Source organism: Capsicum annuum, chromosome 12 (genome assembly GCF_002878395.1).
Source record: "Capsicum annuum cultivar UCD-10X-F1 chromosome 12, UCD10Xv1.1, whole genome shotgun sequence".
NCBI lineage: Eukaryota > Viridiplantae > Streptophyta > Magnoliopsida > Solanales > Solanaceae > Capsicum > Capsicum annuum.
In genome coordinates this window covers 8,771,016-8,794,732 of record NC_061122.1, presented here as the reverse complement: position 1 = coordinate 8,794,732, position 23,717 = coordinate 8,771,016, and the positions used below count along the sequence as shown (strand labels likewise).

At 32.8% G+C, this 23,717-nt stretch overlaps 1 protein-coding gene across 1 annotated transcript; it reads right to left on the bottom strand.

The window, feature by feature from the left end:
- Positions 1-8,697: 8,697 nt before the first annotated feature.
- On the bottom strand, positions 8,698-23,175 carry LOC107851157 (CMP-sialic acid transporter 4). The gene is made up of 15 exons (XM_016696081.2): positions 22,883-23,175; positions 19,013-19,129; positions 18,748-18,804; positions 18,216-18,293; positions 17,556-17,600; positions 16,813-16,872; positions 16,542-16,664; positions 16,166-16,243; positions 15,732-15,801; positions 12,836-12,943; positions 12,256-12,389; positions 12,098-12,174; positions 9,996-10,044; positions 9,837-9,896; positions 8,698-9,085 (listed from the first exon to the last, which is right to left on the bottom strand). The coding sequence occupies exons 1-14, from the start codon at positions 23,048-23,050 to the stop codon at positions 9,846-9,848; spliced, it is 1,215 nt and encodes a 404-aa protein (XP_016551567.1). The 5' UTR covers positions 23,051-23,175; the 3' UTR covers positions 8,698-9,085; positions 9,837-9,845.
- Between the last annotated feature and the right edge of the window lie 542 nt (positions 23,176-23,717).

Below are 23,717 nucleotides of genomic sequence, written 5' to 3'. Positions count from 1 at the left end.
TAAGTTTATCTTTAATTTTAGTTAAATCAATTTAGTTATTACTAATAATATCTTAATTTGAATTATTTCAAATAAAATTGGTCAATTGATCACTCTACTCGGGACGAATACACTTAGTTAATCATGTAATTATGATGAGATTAATTGAAATTGTTAGTGAACTCATTAATTCATGTTTAATTTTAGTTAAAGCAACATAGTTATTACTAATAATGGTTTAATTTGAATCATTTGAAATAAAATTGGTCAATTAATTATTCTACTAAGGATGAAACACTTAATTGATCATTTAATTACTGAGATTAATTAAAATCGTAATTGAACTTACAAATTCATCTTTAATTTTAGTTAAATCAATGTAGTTATTTCTAATAATGGTTTAATTTGAATTATTTCACATAAAATTTGTCAATTAATCATTCTATTCAGTACGAAACACTTAATTGATCATGTAATTACTATGAAATTAATTGAAATCATAATTGAACTTACTAATTCATCTTTAGTTTTAGTTAAATCAATATAGTTATTTCTAACGATGACTTAGTTTGAATCATTTCAAATAAAATTAGTCAATTGATCACTCTACTCAGGACGAACATACTTAGTTGATCGTATAATTACCATGAGATTAATTGAAACTGTAATTGAACTTATTAATTCATATTTTATTTTAGTAATCAATTTAGTTATTACTAATAATGACTTAATGTGAATCAATAGATGACTAACATGTTACAACAGATGAGTAATCTGTTGGAAATGACCAAACAAATAAAAACATCTGTTGAAAATGACCAAACAGATATAGACATCTGTTGCAACAAATGACTCACTTGTTGCAACAACTAATTCATCTATTGAAAATTATCAAACAAATATAGACATCTGTTGCAGCAGATGACTAAGTTGTTGCAACATATGACTCATCTGTTGGAAATTACTAAATAGACAAAATTTGTGTTGAAAAATAATTTAAAATACTAAAGCTCAAATGTTTTTTAGGAGAACTCAACTGTTTTCCCCCTTGTCTAAGGTCTTATCTTCAATTTTAGTTAAATCATTTTAATTATTATTAATAATTGCTTAATTTGAATCAAGAAATGACTAACCTGTTATAAGCATTTATTGCAACAGATGACTAACTTGTTGCAACAAATAGGTGATCTGTTGGAAAATAATTAAAATACTAGGGAACTCAAACATTTTTAGGAGAACTCAAATGTTTATTCCATTGTCTTAAAGACTTGTCTTTAATTTTAGCTAAATCAATTTAGTTATTACTAATAATTGCTTAATTTGAATCAACAGATGACTAACATGTTGCAACAGATGATTCATCTGTTGAAAATTATCAAACAGATAGAAAATCTGTTATAATAGATGGGTTATCCATTAGAAAGCAATTAAAATACTAAGGAACTTAAATGTTTTTAGGAGAACTCAAACATTTGTCCCCTCGATCCTTTTGGATTTGATGTATGATACACTGTTTTTGACTTCTTTACCTGTTTCATGATATTTTTCATGTGTTTCACTTATTCGTTGGCCCTTGTTGAAATTTGTAGAATTTTTTTAGATCAAATTTTGTTCTTATATCACTTGGACATAACTTCATAGGTGATTTTGTAAGTATAATTATAATTTTTGTGGAATTTTTTTTTGGTATATTTACTACTACTACAATGGATAGAACCTGCAACATGAATTCAATGTATGTGTCATTTATTGCAACAAGTGAGTAATCTGTTGCAACATATGACTAATCTGTTGCAACAGATAACCCATATGTTGGATTCATGTTACAACACTATAATACAAATCCAACAGATGAGTAATCTAGTGCAATAGATTAGTCATATGTTGCAACAGATTAGTCAATATGTTACAACAGATTAGTCAATATATTGCGACAGATTACTCTTCTGTGCAACAGATTACTCATCTGTTGAATTCACGTTACATGTTTTATCTACTGTTGAAAAAACAGCAGTAACAGATACACCCAGATGAGAAATTCAACTAAAAATTATAATTTTACTTACTAAAATCACCTATAAGTAATTTCCAAGTTATATACGAATAAAATTTGACCTAAAAAAATTTGATCAAGTAGCAATAGTAGCGGTAATAACAATGTTCAACAACAAGAAGATGATGATGATGAACAAGAAGAGATGATAATGAAGAACAAGATGATGGTAATGAAGAACAAGATGATGAATAAAGCAGCAACAACAACAATGAGCAACAAAAATCACGAAGAGAGAGAAAACTCCAATAAATGAGAAGAGAGAGAAACGTGCCTTTTTTTCTCCCATTTCTAGTTATATTAGGTTTTACATTGGATCAAAGTGTAAATTAAAAAACTTGTGGGTTATTTTCAAATTTTTCTTACTTTTTTAATTCTTAATAAAGTAATTGTCACCTCCACTCAATTATTAAGACTTGTGTCACCCACACTTCATTTTAAAACTCTTTTGTCACCTAGAGCCCCAAGCCTCAATGTATCAGTGGTGTAGTTTTTATATATTACAAATTAGATCTCCAAAGAGATTTTTATCCGTAAGTCTTCTCAAAATGTACAAATAACTTGACAGAGTACAATTTTTTTATGCGGTGACAATACATATTATTGAAGTGTGCAATCATTTCATCTGTACAAATAACTTGACACAACATAAAAATTTTTATGCTGATAAATTGACAGTACATATTATTGATATATAAATAACTTGACACAGTATAATTTTTTTTTTACACAATGACAATACATATTATTGAAGTATGTGATCATATTATATGTACAAATAACTTGACACAGTATAAATTCTTTTACACTGCTAGAGTGAAAATACATATTATTGAAGTGTGCGACCATTTCACCTAAAGTCGAAAGTCTTTTTGAATAATGAGTGGCGGTGAAATTCGATCTTAGGACCTCTGCCTGCTCTAATGCCATGTTGTAGCGTGCGATCATTTCATCTAAAAACTTAAAGTATTAGAAAGAACACACTTTATTATTTAATTATATTTTTAACACATATAACTTAAACTCTAGCTAATTAATTATTTAATGAATTAAACATTTGATAAAATAGGCAAAAGAATTGCATTTTTTCTCTACTTTTGTTTCTACAATGGAATTACATTTTTTTTTTTTATGATGATATATCTGTGTAGATAATTAATAACATTATCACGTATATACCTTAATATCACTTAATTATGATAAATTAGTATATTTAGTGTAAATACTCAATGCCAACAAATATTTACTAGGTTATTGCCCTTTATTCTTGACATATCAATTTATTAGTTTTAAACTAAATTATTGCCCTTTATGACAAATTATTGTTAATAAAATCTACATCTTTCATTCTTGATATTAATTTATTAACCAACTAATGATGCAAGAGTAATTAATTAGACCATAATAAAAATTTATATTGCTTCCCATTTGGGAACAAATTTATATTTAATTAACTAGAGTAGTAGGTATGATTAAACAAAAATAAAGGAAAAGAGAGAGAGAATAAAAGGATATGTAGGACTTTATATTATATATTATACTATATACTTATTGGATGTATTTTATGCATCTAGTTATTTAATTACGCTATGCATAATTAGGAATACAATGTCATTTTTAATTTCGGTGTATTTCCGATGTTTGAATGCCCGATTACATGAAGTTATTTAGAAAGACTTCTTTATCTATAGTGATCGATCATAGTATTTATAGTCTTGCTTCTTTTTCAGTCAAATCCTAATTTCGTTTTGCTTTTCCCGATCGTCGAGCCTGAATGACTAGACTCGTTTTCCTGCTGCCGGCCTTTCACTTCGTCGTAAATTCGGACGTAGTCGAGTCCCAATATGAACATCAAACACCAGATAGGAAATTAAAAAAAAAAAAAAAGAGTTCTACAACGATATACACCAACATAAGTTGTGACGGGATGATACGTTCAAATTCATTCACCCTTAACCATAGGTCGCCCATAAAAATATGTCCTTTAATATGCAAATTTAAACTTAGTCGAACCCCCAGTATGGATAACAAATACTGAGTTGGAAATGAAAACAAAAAGAGTTCTACAAAGATATACCAACAATGCGCGAATTCAAATTCTGATGAGATATTGACATTTCTCCATCCTTAATTAAAGATTATTTTTTGAAATAAATCCTACGATATGCGAATTTAAATATAATGTTTAAATACTACTATCTTTTTTATTAAAAATTACCATTCTTATTTAAATGTAACAGGTAAAGCACATTTTTTCTACATAGTTGATGTCTGCAAATTTTTTTTGAAGTCAAAGAGTTCAATTTTGACTATAGTGGGGCAATTAAGAACTAATAAAGAATATTCCTAATTAATTATGATCTTTTCATTATTGGTCAATCGAGGGGCAATAATAAGCTAATTTACTCTGAATATAATATTGTTATTTTGGAATTTGAATTATGCTTCAAATTCTAAGCATCCAAAGCTATTTTTTTTTTTTAAAAAAGCACAATGGATTGGAATAATGGTCAATTTTCAAAAACTTGGATGCCAAGTCTCCATCTTAATTAATAAATTATAGTCCTACCAAATTCAATGTTGAAAATGATTCCTCAATATCTATATAAAATCATTACATCAAAAAGTATTTAACCACAGTTAGTTAATAACGATAGTTTAATTGCTGTTGAATTATATTTTTGAAGGTATTATTATTAGAGACAGTTCCATTTTGACATGCTTTAAAATGTCCGCATATTACCTATAGCAACATTAAATCAAATGATAATCAAACGATGCCGATAAAAACTTTAATATTTTTTATTAAAGTATATATTTATCGTTTCTAAAAATCTTTATTGTTGTAGTGAACTATATTAATTGACAATGATTTAAGTTATAAATTGAGGTAAGAAACTACTCCCTCCATTTGATTCTGATGAAGTACCGTCAGTGAGTCATAATCATAGTTTGTTCGAATTCAATTTATACATATTACGTATAGAAATTTGTGATTTAACTTTTTAAAAAGAACATCACTTAATCATATTATATCAACACTTTCTGCGTAGAAAAATATTTAAAAAAGCAAACAAAATTATTACAGAAAATTAGAGCACATTTTAATCAAGACCCACGTTTTTGTTTTTTCTTTTTGAAAAATACTTGTGAAGTACATGTAAAATTAAATAATGTGTCAATTTTCTAAAACTTGGAAACCAACTCTTATTAATTATGCTGCTTTATGTTATCATTATGTACGTCAGACAATTTTACACACTACTTGTTTTCAGTTGTTTTTTTCCCTTTTTTTTTTTTTCATTTGATGTTCAGTACTTGCATTGGAGTTCGACTAATCCGGATTCACATCGGGTAGGACCCTATTCGAGAGAAAGCGCTTCCTACCAAGGATTTTTTCATACCCAGGACTCGAACCCGAGAACTCTGGTTAAGGGAGGAGCAGCCCGATCCGCTGCACCACATCCATTAGTGGTCTTATTTTCAGTTATTATTCCTTTCTCCAAATAATTCAATAGTATATGGTTAGTTACCTCGTTAAAAAATAGGCGGCCGCCTTAGGCCCCCAAATTTGAGTGACCTCATTTTTTACAATAATATAAATAAATTTTTTTTAAAGAATTAAATATTATTTATAGAAAAAGTAATATTTTTATATAAAAGGAAAGAACTATTAGAAGAAATTCATATATTTAGAGTATTATGTCGATTAAATGCATTGGTTATATTATTACTTAAAAAAAGAATAATTAGAAAAAATCAATTATATAATTTTGAAAATAGAGTTCATTAAAAGAAAGTTATTTTTTCTTAAAATTTTAAAACCTTCGTTTAATTTTTGCCTTAGGCCATGAATATGCTTAAGCCGCCCCCATCAAATTATAATTAAGTGATAAATTAAGAAAAAAAATATATGTCAATTAACTCTAGTGATAACATGTGTATATAGTGATGAAATCATGATTTTTATTAAGGAGATTTAAAATACGAAGAGAAATAAATAGACGAAGAAGTTAGAAAAATTCAACATTAAAACAATATCAGTTTTTTATTGGTAATTATGTTATAAACTTAGGGTATAAATTAAGTCACTTAGTACTTAAACTGTTGTAAATATTCAGTGTGAGTAAGTTTTTAGTCCAACTCAAGTTCGAGGCATTAGTAATATAATCAATTTCACCGCATCCTAAAAGCTAGCTCCTCCTTTTTAGCACCTTAACACCCCAACTCACGCCTAGGCCTAGATAACTGGGTGTGGATGTTCTCCCGAATCTAAATCAGGGGCCTAAGCCTAGTTAACTGGGTGTGGACGTTCTCCCGAATCTAAATCTAAAATTGGGGGCCTAACATTGGGTGAGAATGGGCCCTGTTAACTGGGTGTGGACGTTCTCCCGAATCTAAATCTAAATCGGGAGGTCCAACATTGGGTGAGAATGGGTCCTGCTTTGATATCGTGTTAAAATTGATCTTGGGCCTAACTTTCATCTCAAAAAGTAGTTCATGAGGAGGAGGATTGCCCAAACCTTACAGAGAGACTTGTGAAATTATATTGAATGTGTTAGTTGATATGCAGTTAAAGTCAACATAAAGATATTTACTACGTAAAGCAATAACCAAAAAAAGGAAATTCATATAGAAGTGGAAGTCAAAATAAAGATATTTCCTACGAAAAGCAAAAATAAAAAATAAAAAAAGGGAAAAAAGCAAACGGTTTTTAATGTGAAGTGCAAGTCATAATAAAGAAAATTTCCTACGAAAAGCAAAAACCAAAAGAAAAAAGGGCAGCTCGGTGCACTAAAATTACCGCTGTGTGCGGTATTCGAGAAAGGGCCCCACCATGTATGCAGCCTTACCTTGCATTTCTTCCGGAGGCTATTTTCAAGGCTTGAACCCGTGACATCCTGGTCACACAGCAACAACTTTACCAGTTACTCCAAGGCTCCCCTTCAACAATTTACTCTTTTTTGGTTGGTGATAAACTAAATCAATTTTGTGTTTTAGAGAAATTCTTTTGAGTAATCGAATTGAATTATTTATTTTAAACAAAAAAGCAAAGCATCGATGGTATCATTTAAAGGAAAATCTTAGTAGCTATCTGAACTTTCACCTTAACTCGTGAGGGTTCGATTCTATTCTCCATGTTATAATTCCTACCTCTCGTTCATTTTTACTTATTACGTATTGATATTTGAGAGTCAAGCTTCATGAACTTTGACCTACACTTTAAGATATATTTTTTCATCATTTTAATATGAGAAGGATTGCGACTTATGATGTTTTTCGTATAATTTCCAAACATTTAAATTTTAAATTTAAAATATCAAATTAATTTATATTTCGATTTAGCTTTTAAAGTTTAGTCCAATTGACAATTAAAAGTGATCAATGGGAGTATCTTGTAATGCACTTGCTGATTCATTCCTGAAGTTTTACTACTAATTTTTAATTAGTTGAAGTAGAAGCATCGTTCTCCTTTCTTGGAAAGTTTTAAGTTAATAATAATTGATGATGCTTCAAAGAAAAAGGAAAACACAAGTCAATAATAAACAAACAAATGAATCTTCAAAAACAAACAAGTGGTCCAATTTATATAAATCATAATACTTCATAATTAACAACGGACAAATTGATTTCACTGTTTTTGACATATTCCACCATCACATCACTTCAGAAAATTTTGATTGGGAAGTGTTCAGATACACTTATCCATTCCCCTACCCCCTTATGGAACTGTCCAAAAATACTATAAACTTTTGAGGATAATTTTGTTAAATTAAGTATTAGTGAATTTCATGCATTTCTATTTAAAGTTCGCACAAAATGATCATTCATTTTTGTTTGAACTTCGATCAGATATGATTGAAGTTCAATCATTTCGAAGTGACTGCTCCATCCATATAAAGCTTCTCCATCCATATAAAGCTTCTTGGGGTCTGTGGACTTTTGTTGCTCTCCATGAAGCTTTTGGACTGATAGTTTTCATGTTACGTCAATTTGAGCTTGCTTGATATATTCAATTGAGATCTTAGAAAGTCCGATAAAAAAACACTAAAAGAAGCGCGTGGAAGGCCTGAATGGATGGCTTCCAAGGCCGAGCAACTAGTAGTCACAATATCTTGAGTACCTATGATGGTGACCACATCTACTGGGCATGTGATTTTTGGACATAAAATCCTCTGACCTTATGTCCGAAGTTAGACTTTACTAATTTCAAACACCATAAGTTTGACGTTGTCCTATAGTGGTACACATGCAAAAGTTTAAAAAACAACCAGAATTTAAATGGTAACATCAAAATTGGATATCCACGCACTTAACGATAATGCCTCGAGCCAACATGCGCACAACCTGACCCGAACAATTTTTTACAAAGCCCTTTCGCATACTATTCTAAAAAATTATTCAATGACACACCATAACCCTTCAATACTTCCATTCACAACTTTTAGTTTCATTTTTCTTTCTCATGGATGGTATTGTAAAGAGGAGCTAGAAAAATAAGCAAACCTGTATTAAATCGCAAAAACTTTCATCCTTTACTGATACTTCATCCGTATTCATGTTCAAACGCTTTCTCTTTTTTGTCGCGTTTTCAAATAAACCTTGCTGCGAAACTACAAGCTGGATAGCTGATTTGGACATTCCAATCCAGAGAGAGATAGAGATAGAGAACTGTAGGTATGCTCCATTACTATTATTCATTAACTTGAATTCACAGACCAGATTTACAGAGAATGTGCATACAGAAAGTCTTCACAGCTAGAAGACAATACTCTGCACGCGATAATCATGTCCAGGTAATGAGCTATATTCTATACAAAAACGGATGATATACATCATCCAGAACTCAGCATTAACGACTGTGGTTCCTGAAACACCTCATTACATACTATAAAAAAGGGCTATAGTAAATTCTCATTCAAGAGAATTGTCCCTAACTGCAGGGTGAAAAGAATCCTCTCAGCATACTGTTGTGGTTAAATATCACGGAATGACCCAAAATCCGAACTATCTATACCGGCCAGCCAAATATGTTTCTCCAGTATCCCAATCCTGCCATGTTTCAATTCAGGGATCAACAGAAATACTCTTGAGCACATCATGGTTCATCATTTATCACGTAGTTTGAATTTCCAAGAACCAACTCTAGCTCATATATGCCAGAACAGTTAGGATCAATGTCACGTAAACCATGCATAATAGCAGTAAACTAGGCAATAATTTACGGTACAAGGTTGGCAACTAGGAGGTACCAACCCGGGTCTGTATTCACATGCACATTAATAAGTTTCAACCACTGATACAGACATTTTTATTATGGATTAACAGAGTAAGATAAGCTCCACCTTATGTCCTTATCACGTCCACAAGGTGTCATTTTCAAATGCCTATATCCACCGAGAAAAGACAGGGGTCTTGAATATGGACTTCAACCAGATACATAAGAATGGGATGCTACGCTAATATTTCTGAATATTTGATAAGGAATATAGAGTAGATTATTCCAAATAGTTGAGATATAAACCTGATATTTCTAAAAAAAAATAACGCGTCATCAATTTTAATGAGGATCAAGCAGACCTAAAAGTTTAACCAGGGTCATGTAACGATATTAGTCAATGACACAGATCTTAACACCTTGCTTCTCTAAAAAAAATCTATCATGTATGCTGACATATATCAACTAATTATTGAAAGTCCACTATGTATCAACCTGTTTGACAAACCGAGTCTAAAAAGGTAAATCATTTTATTGCAGATATCATTCAACAGTGCAAAAGAACAGTGCCAGGAGAATGCATACCTATGATTACTAACGGGGAAGAAGGGGTTCTCTCTCATCAGGTCCAACGCGATGACTAGCCTGTAAATGTCATAAAAAGATGAGAGAAATACATGCATGCAAATGCATAATCTTTTGAATTCTTTTTTTTTCTTTTTCACAAGTTGATCAGAGTCTTACATCATCATTTGCCCCAGCTGCCATATTTATGATGGATCCATCCTTAGACCTGTAGAAATCAAGCACTCAAATTTTCTCCCAAAGAAACAACAGTAGAATGATGATATCAAATGTGTTTTAAGAAAGGCAACACAATAACTAAAGATTTCACATAACAAACATCAAACAATCAAAGCGATAACTGAGGTTAGCTATAACACCTTCATAGTTAATAAGATCATATATAGAAAAATAATGGTTTAATGGAAACTAAAGCAAAAGAGAAGTGGGTCCTCTGTTGGCCAGAAGAAGCAATAGTTTTATCTTGACTCATCTGATTTCATGTCCACTTAAAGTAAAATGAAGGTGACAGAAATGCGGATGTTGCGCTGGATGTGTGGACTGACTAGAGGGGATAGAGTTCAGAATGAGACTATTCGGGAGAAGGTTGGTGTGACTTCAGTGGAGTGCAAGATGCGGGAAGCACGATTGAGATGGTTCGGACACGTGAAGAGGAGGGGCATGGATGCCCCGGTCCGTAGGTGTGAGAGGCTAGCGTTGGATGGTTTTAGGCGGGGTAGGGGTAGGCCGAAGAAGTACTGGGGTGAGGTGATTAGGCGGGACATGGAACAGTTACAGCTCACCGAGGACATGACCCTAGATAGGAAGGTCTGGAGGGCGCGAATTACGGCAGAGGATTAGGGCCAGTTTGGGTCGCTAGTGTAGGGAATTACTTGGTGGGGGTTTTATTCCTATTATGATTCCGTGTTCCGTGTTCCATGTTTTATTACGAATCTGTGTGCTTTCCTCTGCTTTCCTCTGTTTTATATTACTTATGGGTGCCGTATTTATGTTATGTAATCTGCTTCTGTGCTTTACTATGTGTTTGTGTGGTATCTCGTGCCTTGAGCCGGGGGTCTATCGGAAACAACCTTTCTACATCAGAGGTAGAGGTATGGACTGCGTACATCTTACCCCCCAGACCCCACTAGGTGGGAATACACTGGGTTTGTTGTTGTTGTCGTCGTCTTCTCCTGGAAAGGAGGAGCCTGATGAAATTCCTTTTCTGTTTTCATAATTTAGAGAATAATATTAGAAAGGAACCAGGGCAGTTCATTACAAACTAGGTGACGCTCACTGCCTCTAGTACATCAAGTCTTGCATCATCGTCGTTGAAAATACTCCTATTGGTCCAAAATCTTATAATAAACAAAAAAGAGCTCTTAATCTTCTGAATAGGATTCCTCACTCGTATGCTTACTCTTTATTTTCCTTTTTCCAATTCCGAACTGGAGGGTACCCTATTCTAACGTTTTTGACATGAAAGCACCTTTTTCTCATGCTTCATTTGCCAATGACTTCTCATTTCATAGGTTTTGCTAGCAGTCATTAACAGGTTTCCCGTTTAAAAAAGTTGGATCCTTCCTCTCATTTTTATCTATTCTGACACCCTGTGAAGATGGTCACAAGTTTGAGGTGTCATTCAGTCAAGCGCCACCTTTTTCCATCACTTGTTTTACTTTCTATTCAGTAAGAGGACCATTTAACCAGGAAAGTAAAAAAATAATAATTTGGATATATATTTAAGGTTGGAAATTTTTTCTCTCTTTTTGGGGGGATAAAGAGCTTATGAAATTTCAAGGGCTCTATATATCTAAGGCACTAACTCACTTGGCTGCATGGAAGATATCTTGACCTTTAGTGATCAAAGGTAGAGCTCTGCCATTGGCCTGTCAAGATTCACGCAGTTGCAACTGGCATACGAAGGACACTAAAACTTTCTTAACATCTGAATACCAGATATTCTCACACCAGATGAAGTGATATTCACCATCCTAGTGCACAGGAGTTGCACATTTCCAATTCTTTAAAAAGGTTTGCTAGCATACAAAGGTATAACTGTAACCTGACACCAATACCCCCCCATACTCTTGGAGTTAGACAGTCTTTTGACACTAGCGACTCCTAAGAACGATAAGTACTTGATCCAAAACAATCTAACGGGAAAATCTATAGATAAGCATCTGAAAGCCTGTTGAGAGAAGAAGTAGCAGGGTAACCCCAATCTCTTGTCTATATCAGTTTTGTTTTCACAAAGATTGAAACTTGAAAGAACAGTGCACCTATAGTTTTTCTGATAATCCATTTCCACGCTGCTGTTTTGTGGCTCATCTCTGACCTTTGCAAGAGGTGAAAAGAACTGGAACATTGAAGCTTGATGTGAGTCCAAGTAAAAAAATAAGCATGCCAGTCAAAATAGATAATAGCATCCAAATATAACCTGATGCATCGAGATAAACACAATGGAGATTCCCAAGATAAAGTTCATAGTAAGGGGATGTCCAAACAGTATCGCAGATGCTATTCCAGTGAAAATAGTGGCGACAGTTGATGAATACTTCTTCAGAATTGTATCTGCAATGTAAAACGAAGCAATGATTAGTCAATGCTTTTAATTAATATATTTGCAACACAATACAAACTACTGTTGAAAAGTGAAATCTACATGTTGCTCACGACTAGAAATGGGACCTACCTTGTCAGAGCTAGGAATCTAAATTCAATAGCACAAGCAAAATAATTAAAAAATTGAAGCGGGCAAATTTTGGCTCGCAGAAATTGGAAATATTTAAGTAGAAAAAAGTTCTAGTCCCACATATAACAGAAATATAAAACACCAAAACTTTATGGAGTATTAATGCATGGTTAGATAGATGTAGCACAGATGCATCTCGTTGAGCGCAATAATAAGATGTTCCATGTTAATAATTCAATCAATTCTTCAAAACTATATTCTATTACCTTCATTGATAATAGCCATAAATTTACTTGGGAAGCCAAATAAGTGAGAGAAGCCTCACCTGCATACTTGAAGAAAAACGACGACAGGATTCCCTGAGCTGCATTATTGAATATTAAAAACATTGTTGCTCGAGAGTGTCCCCGTAAGATATCAAAATTATCAGGTCCTGAAGAGCATTTGATACAGAATTAGACACGGGTAAAGGGATTAAACAAGTTCTGCGCATAAACCACCAACCAGAAGTCGTAACACATCCTCAACAATGGAAGAGATGGATTGATGCATCATAAGCATTTCAGACAAACTCAAAAAGACCTGGAAGTATAAGCAAGTGCGGATCCTGCAATGGATGGTACTCAATCTAAGGGTGATACCATCCAGATCCATTTGGTTAACTTTTTAATTATGTTGAGTAACTTAGTAGCCGTTTGGCCATGAAAACTAAAATTTTCCGGAGATGGAGTTGAAGTTGGAGTTGAAATTGGAGTTGGAGTTGTGTTTGGCCATGTCTTTTTTGAATTTTTATTTTGACTTTTGAAAAAACTTTTTTAAATATGATTTTATGCCCTAACTTTTACAAACTATCAAAATCACCCAACTAAAATTTACCTACTAATGGAAAAAGAACATAATTAGCCACTATTATAAAAATAATTATATATACATGGTCATATTTAATGAATTTCAATTATGACATATATAATATTTACATTAATAGCCGTTTTCTCATATTTGAAAATTTTAAATATGGATGTTATATTAACAGATCACTGCTTCCTGTTTTTTAGGTAACAAATATTATCTTTCAAACAAATTTATTTTTTTAGGAATTTATTTAATTTATTTTCTTCATTTTCCGTTCCTAACAAAAAGGAAATGATGAGTTGTTATTAAATTTTAGGGTGCTGCTAATTTATTTCTTTAATTTTCTTAGACATGAAAGATTTTACTGTGTGTGAATAAATTATTTCTAGGTAAAACATGCTTTGCATATTTATGGTATATTATATCATATACCATAAATATATAAATATGCTTAGTATGTTTCTTTATACTTTGTATTTTTATATATGTGTGTATATGGTATATACATGGTATAAACTTCATATATAACATACTTTGTATATTTATATATGTGTATATGGTATATACATGGTATAAACTTTATATATAACATACTTTGTATATTTCTATTATAAATATAATACTTTATATATTTATGGGTAAAAATATAATGCTTTATATATTTATGGATATAAATATAAATTAGCAGTAAAATAATGTCTTAAATAAGAGAGAAAATTAAATAAGGGATAAAAATAATGATGAGAGAGAAAACTGCTATATACGTAATATTGAAAAAGTAATGTTATAAGGAGAATTTTATGTAAAAATTTAAAAGATTAGGGCTATATGTAATAATAACAAAAGTTGGAATTGGAGTTGAAAAATTATGAAAACAACAAAAACCTGTTTTCCCTTTTCAGAAAAATTTTCTGGAATTATTTTCCTAATTTTCATGGACAAATACCACAATTTCCAACTCCAGAAAAATTTTTCGGAAAAAAGGGAAAAATTTCCATGGCCAAACGAGCCCTTAGTATTGGGAAGAGGTGATTAGACAAGATATGGCGCAACTTAGTATTACCGAGGACATGACTTTAGATAGGAGAATGTGTGGAGGTCGCGTATTACGATAGAAGGTTAGTAGGGAGTAGAGTGGTGTGTTGCCTTTAGAAGGTTAGGGTTGTTGGTGTCTGTCATAGTATTAGTCGCATCCTTGTAATTCTTGCTTTTGATATCGATCATCATATGTTGTTTATTGTGTTTTGATTGCCAAATTATTTTGCCGCTGTTATTTTTTCTTGTGTGTAGGTTCTGCACTGCTTTTCTTATGAATTACTATGCTTTATTCATTGTCCTCTTCTTCTTGTACTGGAATTTGTTGCACTTGGGCCGAGGGTCACTTGGAAACAATCTCTCTATCTTTACGAGGTACTGGCAAGGTCTGGGTACATTCTTCCCTCCCCATACCCCACCTATGGGAATCTACTGGGTAAGTAGTTGTTGTTGACGAGTAACTGCTATATGTCTTCATTTGATGCTTTCCTTATACTCCCTCTGTTTCAATTTATTTGTCTTACTTCCCTTTCCTTTTTAGTCTGTTCCCGAATGAATGCCCCTTTCCTATTTTGACAACTCTTTAGTTACAAATTTCCACATGACATGTTTAAAACCACAAGATTAAAGGACCTATTGATACATTCTACATATCTTTAGTTTAAGACCACAAGATTACTTTATGAAGTCTTTGCCAAGTCAAACCAAGACAAACAAATTAAAAAAGAGAAAGTATCTTTTATCCAACACTTTCTTGAGGTTAGTGTTGTCAAAGGCGCCCTTAAAGCACGCTTAAGCCCTGAAGTGAGACTCAAAATGTGTTGAGCGCTTCCCATCGTTTAGTGTGCACTTTAGTATCATCATCAAGATTATAAGTCATAATTTTCCTTGTCAATGAGCCTCTTCTGAAGAGGCGACACTAAATAATTGATATTTCACACTATGTAATTTTTTTTCTTTGTGTTCATGATTACGATAGACTTGGACTAAACATATATATTTTTATTTTGATATCTATTCAAACCCTATTTAAAGACCCTAATAACTGGATACTCCAGGGAAGTGATAGTACAAAGATACAGGAATCAGAATGTCTTGAATTACTCTTGATTTACGCTTTAATGGGAGACAACAAGATATGAGTAAGTTGTAACTGATTCATCAAGGAGGTGAAAGTTACAAAAGGAGGGAAGAAAAGAAAACTGAAGATAGAATTTGAAAGAAGTTAATCTGATCAGTCTTTTCCAGATATTATCCATTAATCACAAGTCTATCAATGCCAAGAGAGCTTCATTCTTTGGCAACACAAAAAGGATGAGATTTCCCATTCATACCTTTGTAAATGACAGTTCCAAGTAAGCCTAGGAAGTTGAAGATTGCACCATATCCGTACAAAAACAAATTCTGCAAAGAGCAGTATAGTTGTTTGTATGGATCATTAATAAAGTCATAGACACACATAAAACAAACCTCACCTAGAGGTTACAAGCACTTCACTACTTGGAAGATAGTGATTATCATAATCTTAGCTTTGTATAATTACACCAAATAGGAATATTGCTCAGGAATAAAAAATCTAGTTATTAGCAAATCAATATATAATTCTATGAGATGGTTCAAACTGACAGTGAAGACATATTGGAAATGACAGAAGAAGCAGCTATTGGAAAGAAGATGTCAAATGTTTTGTCGGGGATCCAGTTGAATGGAGTCAAACTCACTGCAGCAGCTTAAAGTATTTTAGGAGTAATCAACAGCAAAAGTTCACCTGATGATAAATGCTGGTCTCGAATTGACTTTTCAAAGCATATTCATTGTAGACAGACGCCAGTGAAGGAACAGTAACCTGAATTATTACATTGCATCAGTTTCTATCCATTAAATAAGGCAACTAAGTCTGAAGTCAAGAAAGTATGGCATAAAGTTTTGTCCAGTACAAGTGGCACATATTGTGAACCACATATGATATCTTCTCTTAGGACACAAAAAAGAAAAAGAAAGGGAGAATGTGTGAATTGATGCCCAGATCCCCCAAGGTAAAATAATTCTTGAAAGCAGTAACACTCGAAGCTGGAATATCTGATGGATCACCCAAGCAAAGAATGTGAGTAGTCATTAAGAATTAACTTCATATTAGTACTTACGAAAATCAAGGTATACAAGTATGCTCCTGTTGTCACTGTAAGACCCAAAGCTGCTGTACCTTCCGGCAGAGAGCGCAGCTGATTCACACTGATGCCAATAAGCAATAGAGCAAGAGCCTCCCACTGTGATCATTTAGTTTAGACAGTTGTATATAGCAGGCATTATTTCAGGGTCCAAGATGCATAAACACAGCACAAACAATTCTAGAAAATAATTAAATACAGTTGACTATAGTTAATTAATAATCAAACCTCTGTTAGCTTAACCAACCTGAATTATGGAAAAACGACGTTTCATAATTATCTTTAACAAGATTGCAATTACCAAAACCTGCATGTTGTAATTAAAAAAGGAAAAAAAAAATCACCAACACAATTTTTGAGAAGATAAATCAACCAGTAGCAGAAGAGGAAAGATCTGCTACAAGACACAAAATAAGTGAATCCTCACACTAAGCATCACAAGAGTAATCACACTATCCTTGAATACGAGCTGCAATTAAAAGAACTAACCAGCTCACATCAAATCCCAACTACAACGCTTGATGTGAGCCAATCGGTACCATCTTTGGAGGGAAGGATTACCCACGGAAACCCATGCTTGTGAGTTGGACAGGCAGTCTGGTGGATCAACCAAGGTGCATCCAAGCTGGCCCGGGCACCACCGATATAACCAAGAAGAAAAAGGACTACCCATCTCAACTAGCTGAAGAGAAATAAGCTCAAAGTTGTTTATTTTCCATTAGATCTCGAGTGCACATATGTGGAAATTTTAACACCTACTAGTAAAACCTACATTTGGACTGTAGATATTCAATTAAAGCTAACACTGAGGCAGAAGCAAAAGATAGCAAACAGAGGTTGTAATTAATCTAGCATTTAAGATCCAGCTGGTAATCAGCTACTTGCGGATTCATCAAGGAGATATAACTTTGAACCAGAATTACTTTAGAACTTTAACAAGTAAATTGAAAAGTCTGAAAGTGTCAGCAATAACTATAAGCAAATGGATACCTTCAAGTTACTCAGCATCTTTACAGTAGCAGGGTTGAAATATAACTGCACGAAGTACAGAAGTGTTATTAGGAAGTGCAAGAGGATAATTGAACTCCAATAACATGCACCAACACTGCAACACTTTAGGTCTAGACAAGAAAACGAGTCCTTGCATCAAAAGCACAGACGAGAAGAGTGCAGAGGCAGAGGACATGAATTCTGAATTACCAATAGTCAACATAAAATTTTGATGAAAATAATCACAACAGATAGAGAATATAAGAAATCCAGAAGGTTAAACAATTCTACTTAAAATGACAACCAAATCTTTTCATGCCAAAGTTCTCAACTTTCAGGGACTAATAAAAGAAAATCTTCTTGTAATGTGTTTTTTCAGTTAAATATACATAGATATCTATAGCTTGGAAAACGCATGATATTTCTTAATAATACTAGAATAGTACACTGCTGGGAGGGGGAAAAAAAAAAAGATAACAGCCATATCAATCAATATGCTTAAATCCCAAGCTAGCTGAGGTTGGGTTTATGAGTCTCTTTGTAACCTATTCCTTCTATTCGTTCCCATCTAAGATAAGGGCAGTAAAGACATGAGAATTTGATAAGCATCTCACATATATCCTTTTAATATCCAAATGAGGAACGACAGAAAAAATTTACCTGCATGATAAACTTCAGGTAGTTATTAATAGCATAAAGCAAAGCTGGAACAGCCAGAAGCACATTGTTCCGAGCAGCCTGCAATTAATAAAATAAAAACAGTTTCTAACAAAAATGTCATGAACATACTTCCCTGTAATTTCAATATACCACTTGTGTCCTAAGCAGTATAGGAATGTCAGAGAAAGAACTTCTAAGGAGTTAGATTCATTAATTTATGTTTTTTAATTTCTTTTGGTGCACACAGAAAGTTCATTATTGTATAGACGGTTGAGTGGAGTATGTAGAGACTCATATATTTTTGTAGATTCTCTACCTTTTGGTATAACCCTTGTATACGGCCAGTTTGGCCATGTTTATGAATGAAAATGCATTTACTTGATTAAAGAAAGAGTAGGTATATTCTGTTGTATACATGAAAGGGACACGTCTAATAACAAACATCCTTCTATTTTTTGACACAACTTCATAGGAAACTTGTATATCTATTCAAAAAACCAGTGAAATCACTTTGAATATTAACAAGTCTTACCTGGATCAATGTGGAGAAAGAAAGCAGAGACTTCTCACCAGCCTTCTGGTTGCGAGCCTTCAAATGATACAAGCGATTGAGACATTAAAACAAGTGAATACTCATACCAAGATAACAAGAAATAAGAACAATTGATGATGCATATGAGCATTACCTGGTAGACAATTTTGTTATGTTGAAAAAGAAGAGAAGAAGCTCATAGAAAAATTGAAGGTGTAGACGGTTATAGAATAAGTTACGTCAATGAAGGGAGACAAAGCCATACCTCTAAGCATAGCATTACTAGTGCAAATACAACTTTTGCCAACTCAGTCAGAAAATTAACACTAATGGGACTGAACTCAAATTTGCCGTCCACTTTTGACATATATACAAGTATAGGCTGCAATCAAAGATAGAAAAGAAAATATGTTTCAGTCAATATACTTATATAGCATAATTTATAAACTTAAATGAAGAAACCCGAAATACTTAGTAGTTCTAGGTGCAAAATAACTACTTTTTTTTTTGTAACCAAGTCCTAAGAAATAACTATTAACTACTCTAATCAAATTTTTCTTTAAATAAACACAGAGTCATAACATTCAATATTTAACGCACACACGCACAAAAGAAAAAAAAATCAAATCAAAAGCTTAAGGTCATACCAACAACCAACCTTCACTAAAAGAGGATATTTAGACTATGAGGTACTTTTATTGGCATAAACCTCTATAACGATATTTAAACCATAAGGTACTTATACTGGCATCAACCTCTGTAAGTGTTTCCTATGGAAAGTGTTTCAAATATGATTTGTAAAATCATGAGAAAAATGATGACATCCAAAAATGAAACTTAGACTGACCCATTAATTTACTCTTTTGAGCCATTTTACCATCTACATTCCAAGATGATTAAGTTTATTTTTTTGAGCATTGAGATGATTCTGTTTAATAATTGTTTTGCACAATTTAGCAGATTTTAGAACAAAAATCGCAGTTACCTCAATCAAGCAAAAAACCAGCAGAAGTAAACATATATAAAGCTACCACCCTTATCGTCAAAAGAAAAAACTGTAGGACAGGCCAAAATACATTAAACATAGTTGATGCTAATATAAAGAGCTAATGGAACCACAGGGACATAATACAAAAGTAGGCTTCCGAAACAATGCCAACATGCCTAGGTCTTGGTCTTAATGTATTAACATAGAGAAATGGGATACTTTTGAACTTTTCAGACTAATAGCATTCTAAACTAAGAGCCTTAGGGCTTTGATTAAACAACAACAGTATACAACACAAGATGTGTATATGTGCGAGTTACTGAGCTCGAACCAAGTTTAGCATTTAGGGGAGAAGGATAGAGGGACTGGTCCATTATCCCGAGTTCCATAGCTAAAATAACAACTTTCCCGGTAATAAGAATAAAAATTTTAGACTAAGACAACACTTACGTTGAATCACATGCCACCTCCCCTCCCCCCTTACACCTTAAAATGGAAAAAAAAAAAAGGTGATTCTGCTAGCAACTGTCTCTCCTACTTTATTTCACAATCGAACTCCACATGTCGTATGACTTTTATCAACTTTCAGCATTTTCTTGATACAGATGCTCAAGTTTGATAGGTTGCAGCTCCTGATACTCAGGCTTCTACATTATCTCTTTTGCGGATAAATTAGTATCTATTCCCCTTCCAGGTGCTAATGCATACGTCTTCTTTAATCTATGTCCTTTCGTTTTTTTAAAAAAAAAAAGCTTTTTCTAGCTTAAAAGGATTTGCTTCATACTAAAACGTCTACATTCATAATAAAAAAACTCGTTCCTCAGCTGATTATTTCTAGCTTAACAGTTGAAGAGCATTTAGTAACACTAGACAAGCAGCAAAATTCACAATGTAGAGTTTCACATAAGCTACAGCAGCAAAAATTTTAATACCTTTAAACCGATCAAAACATAATCACTAACAACCAAAAAGAAATTTACTGAAGAAACTCACTTTTTTCAAGCTTAAAAAGAATTTTCTTCATACTACTTAACCGTCTACGTTCACAATTTAAAAACATTCCTCAGCTGATTTAGCTTGATAGTTGAAGAACAAGTAATAATAACATTCAAACTACAAAATTCACAATGCAGAAATTCACATAAAGCTACAGAATCAAAAATTTTAATACCTGTAACCCGACCAAAACGCAGTCACCGACAACCAAAAACAAATTTACCCAAAAAAACTCACTTTTTCTAGCTCAAAAAGGGAAATGCTTCATACTAGTTAACCGTCTACGTTCACAATTTACCAAAAAACAAAATTTTGAATATCTGTAAACTAACCAAAACGCAATCACCACAAACAAAAACACATTAAAAGCACGAGTTTTCACCGATACATCACTCCAATGACGATCATATGCTTTCGAAACCGTTTACTTACTAGGCGAAACTACCAAATTCGAAGCCAAAAACTAATTTACCAGAAAAAAAAATCACATCTTCTTGCTCAAAAAGGATTTACTTCATACTAATTGACCGTAACTGGTCAAGTTGCTGCCATGTGACCAGGAGGTCACAGGTTCAAGCCTTGAAAACAGCCTCTGGCAGAAATGCAAGGTAAGACTGCGTACGATACACCCTTGTGGGGGGCCCTTTCCCGGACACTGCGCATAGCGGTAGCTTTAGTGCACCGGGCTACCCTTTTATTATTTCTAACTTAATAATCAAACAGCATGCAGTAATAACATTCAAACCGCAAAATTCACAATGCAGAATTTCACTATAACTACAAAATCACGGTTTTTCATACCTATAAACCAACCAAAACGCAGTCACCAACAGCCAAAAACACATTAAAAGCACAATTTTTCACCAAACATCACTCTGATGACAATCATATGCTTTCAAAACCGTTTCCTTACTAGGCGAAACTACCAAATTTGAAGCCAAAAACAAATTTACCAAAAAAAATCACATTTTCTAGCTCAAAAGGGGTTTACTTCATACTAATCAACCGTAAATCAGTCCTTAACTGATTATTTCTAGCTTAATAGTTAAACAGCAAGCTCTAATAACATTCAAACTGCAAAATTCACAATGCAGAATTTCACTATAAACTACAAAATCAAAAAATTTCATACCTGTAAACCAACCAAAACGTAGTCACCGACAACCAAAAACACATTAAAAGCACGAGTTTTCACCGAAACATCACTCCAATGACGATCATACGCTTTCAAAACGGTCTTCTCACTAGGCGAAACTACCAAATTCGAAGCCAAAAACAAATTTACCAAAAAGAAAACCTCACATTTTCTAGCTCTAAAAGGATTTACTTCATACTAATTAACCGTCAATCAATCCTTAGCTGATTATTTCTAGCTTAATAGTTAACCAGCAAACAGTAATAACATTCAAACCACAAAATTCACAATGCAGAATTTCACTATAAACTACAAAATCAAAAAATTTCATACCTGTAAACCAACCAAAACACAGTCACCGACAACCAAAAACACATTAAAAGAGCGAGTTTTGACCGATACATCACTCCGATGACGATCATACGCTTTCAAAACCGTTTTCTTACCAGGTGAAACTACCAAATTCGAAGCCAAAAAAAAATTTACCAGAAAAAAAATCACATTTTCTAGCTCAAAAAGGATTTACTTCATACTAATTAACCGCAAATCATTCCTTAGCTGATTATTTCTAGCTTAATAGTTAAACAGCAAGCAGTAATAACATTCAAACCACAAAATTCACAATCCAGAATTTCACTATACACTACAAAATCAAAGTTTTTCATACCTGTAAACCAACCAAAACACAGTCACCGACAACCAAAAACACATTAGAAACGCGAGTTTTCACCGATACATCACTTCGACGACGATCATACGCTTTCTAAACCGATTTCTTACTAGGCGAAACTACCAAATTCGAAACCAAAAACAAATTTACCAAAAAAAAAAAAAAACACATTTTCTAGCTCAAAAAGGATTTTCTTCATACTACTAAATGATATACGAGCATATTTTATCCAACAAATTCACACAAAAAAAACGTTTTCAGCTGATTATTTCTAGCTTAATAGTTGAGTAACAAGTAACAACAACATTCATACCACAAAATTCTACAAAATAAAAAATTTCCATACCTGTAAACCAACCAAAACGCAATCACCGACAACCAAAAACACATTAAAAGCACGAGTTTTCACCGAAACATCACTCCGATGACGATCATAGGCTTTCGACACCGGTCTTTTATCAGGCGAAACCACCAGTTTCGAGTGGCAAACACTGCATTCCGCTACTCCATTCATATCGTCAATGCGATTATTGATACTTGAAAATTTTCTCCGGTGAATGGAAAATTTTTCCGATGATCAGAATTCAGCTTTGGATTTTTGAGTTGTGTTTGTTGGATCTGAATTTATTTATATTTGAAGGAATAGTATATTACTCCTAAATTTGTATCATTTGAAAAGAAAGTCTTTTCCCATATTTGCATATGTGAAATGATGGAATTGCCCATGGATTGTATGTGGAGGTACTGGGATAGAGGAGGGTATATTTGTCTTTTCGGAGAAGGAAAATTATTAATTTATCATTCTAAACATAATTTAAATTTTTTTCTAATTTTTCTCTTGATTTGTTCTCATCTTGTATTTTGTTAGTTAAATGTTTACCATAATAGTAAGCTAAAATATATTTTTATTAGATTTTGATAATTTGAAATTTAATAATTTATCAATTCTGCATTATTTAAATTTTTCTCTTAATTTGTTCCAATCTTGTGTTTTCTTACTTAAATGTTTACCATAATAGTAAGCTAAAATATATTTTCAAAGATTTTGATAATTTATCTTCAAATATTATTCCGACATAAAAATCTAATTTTTAAATATTTTTTTACTTCTGTCGCGACTATTTTTTTCTTGAGCCACGCTTATTCCGTTCTTCTCAAACCCTATTTTTTTGGAGAATTCA

What these genes read in the sequence shown, in the direction of transcription:
- LOC107851157 (XM_016696081.2), bottom strand. Translation starts at nt 23,050, where the DNA reads ATGAATGGAGTAGCGGAATGCAGTGTTTGCCACTCGAAACTGGTGGTT. An exon ending in CTTTCTCCACATTGATCCAG is followed by an intron (nt 18,294 to 18,747) that starts GTAAGACTTGTT and finishes TATTAATTGCAG; the next exon opens with GCTGCTCGGAACAATGTGCT. An exon ending in TGGAACTGTCATTTACAAAG is followed by an intron (nt 12,944 to 15,731) that starts GTATGAATGGGA and finishes AATGCTCTTCAG; the next exon opens with GACCTGATAATTTTGATATC.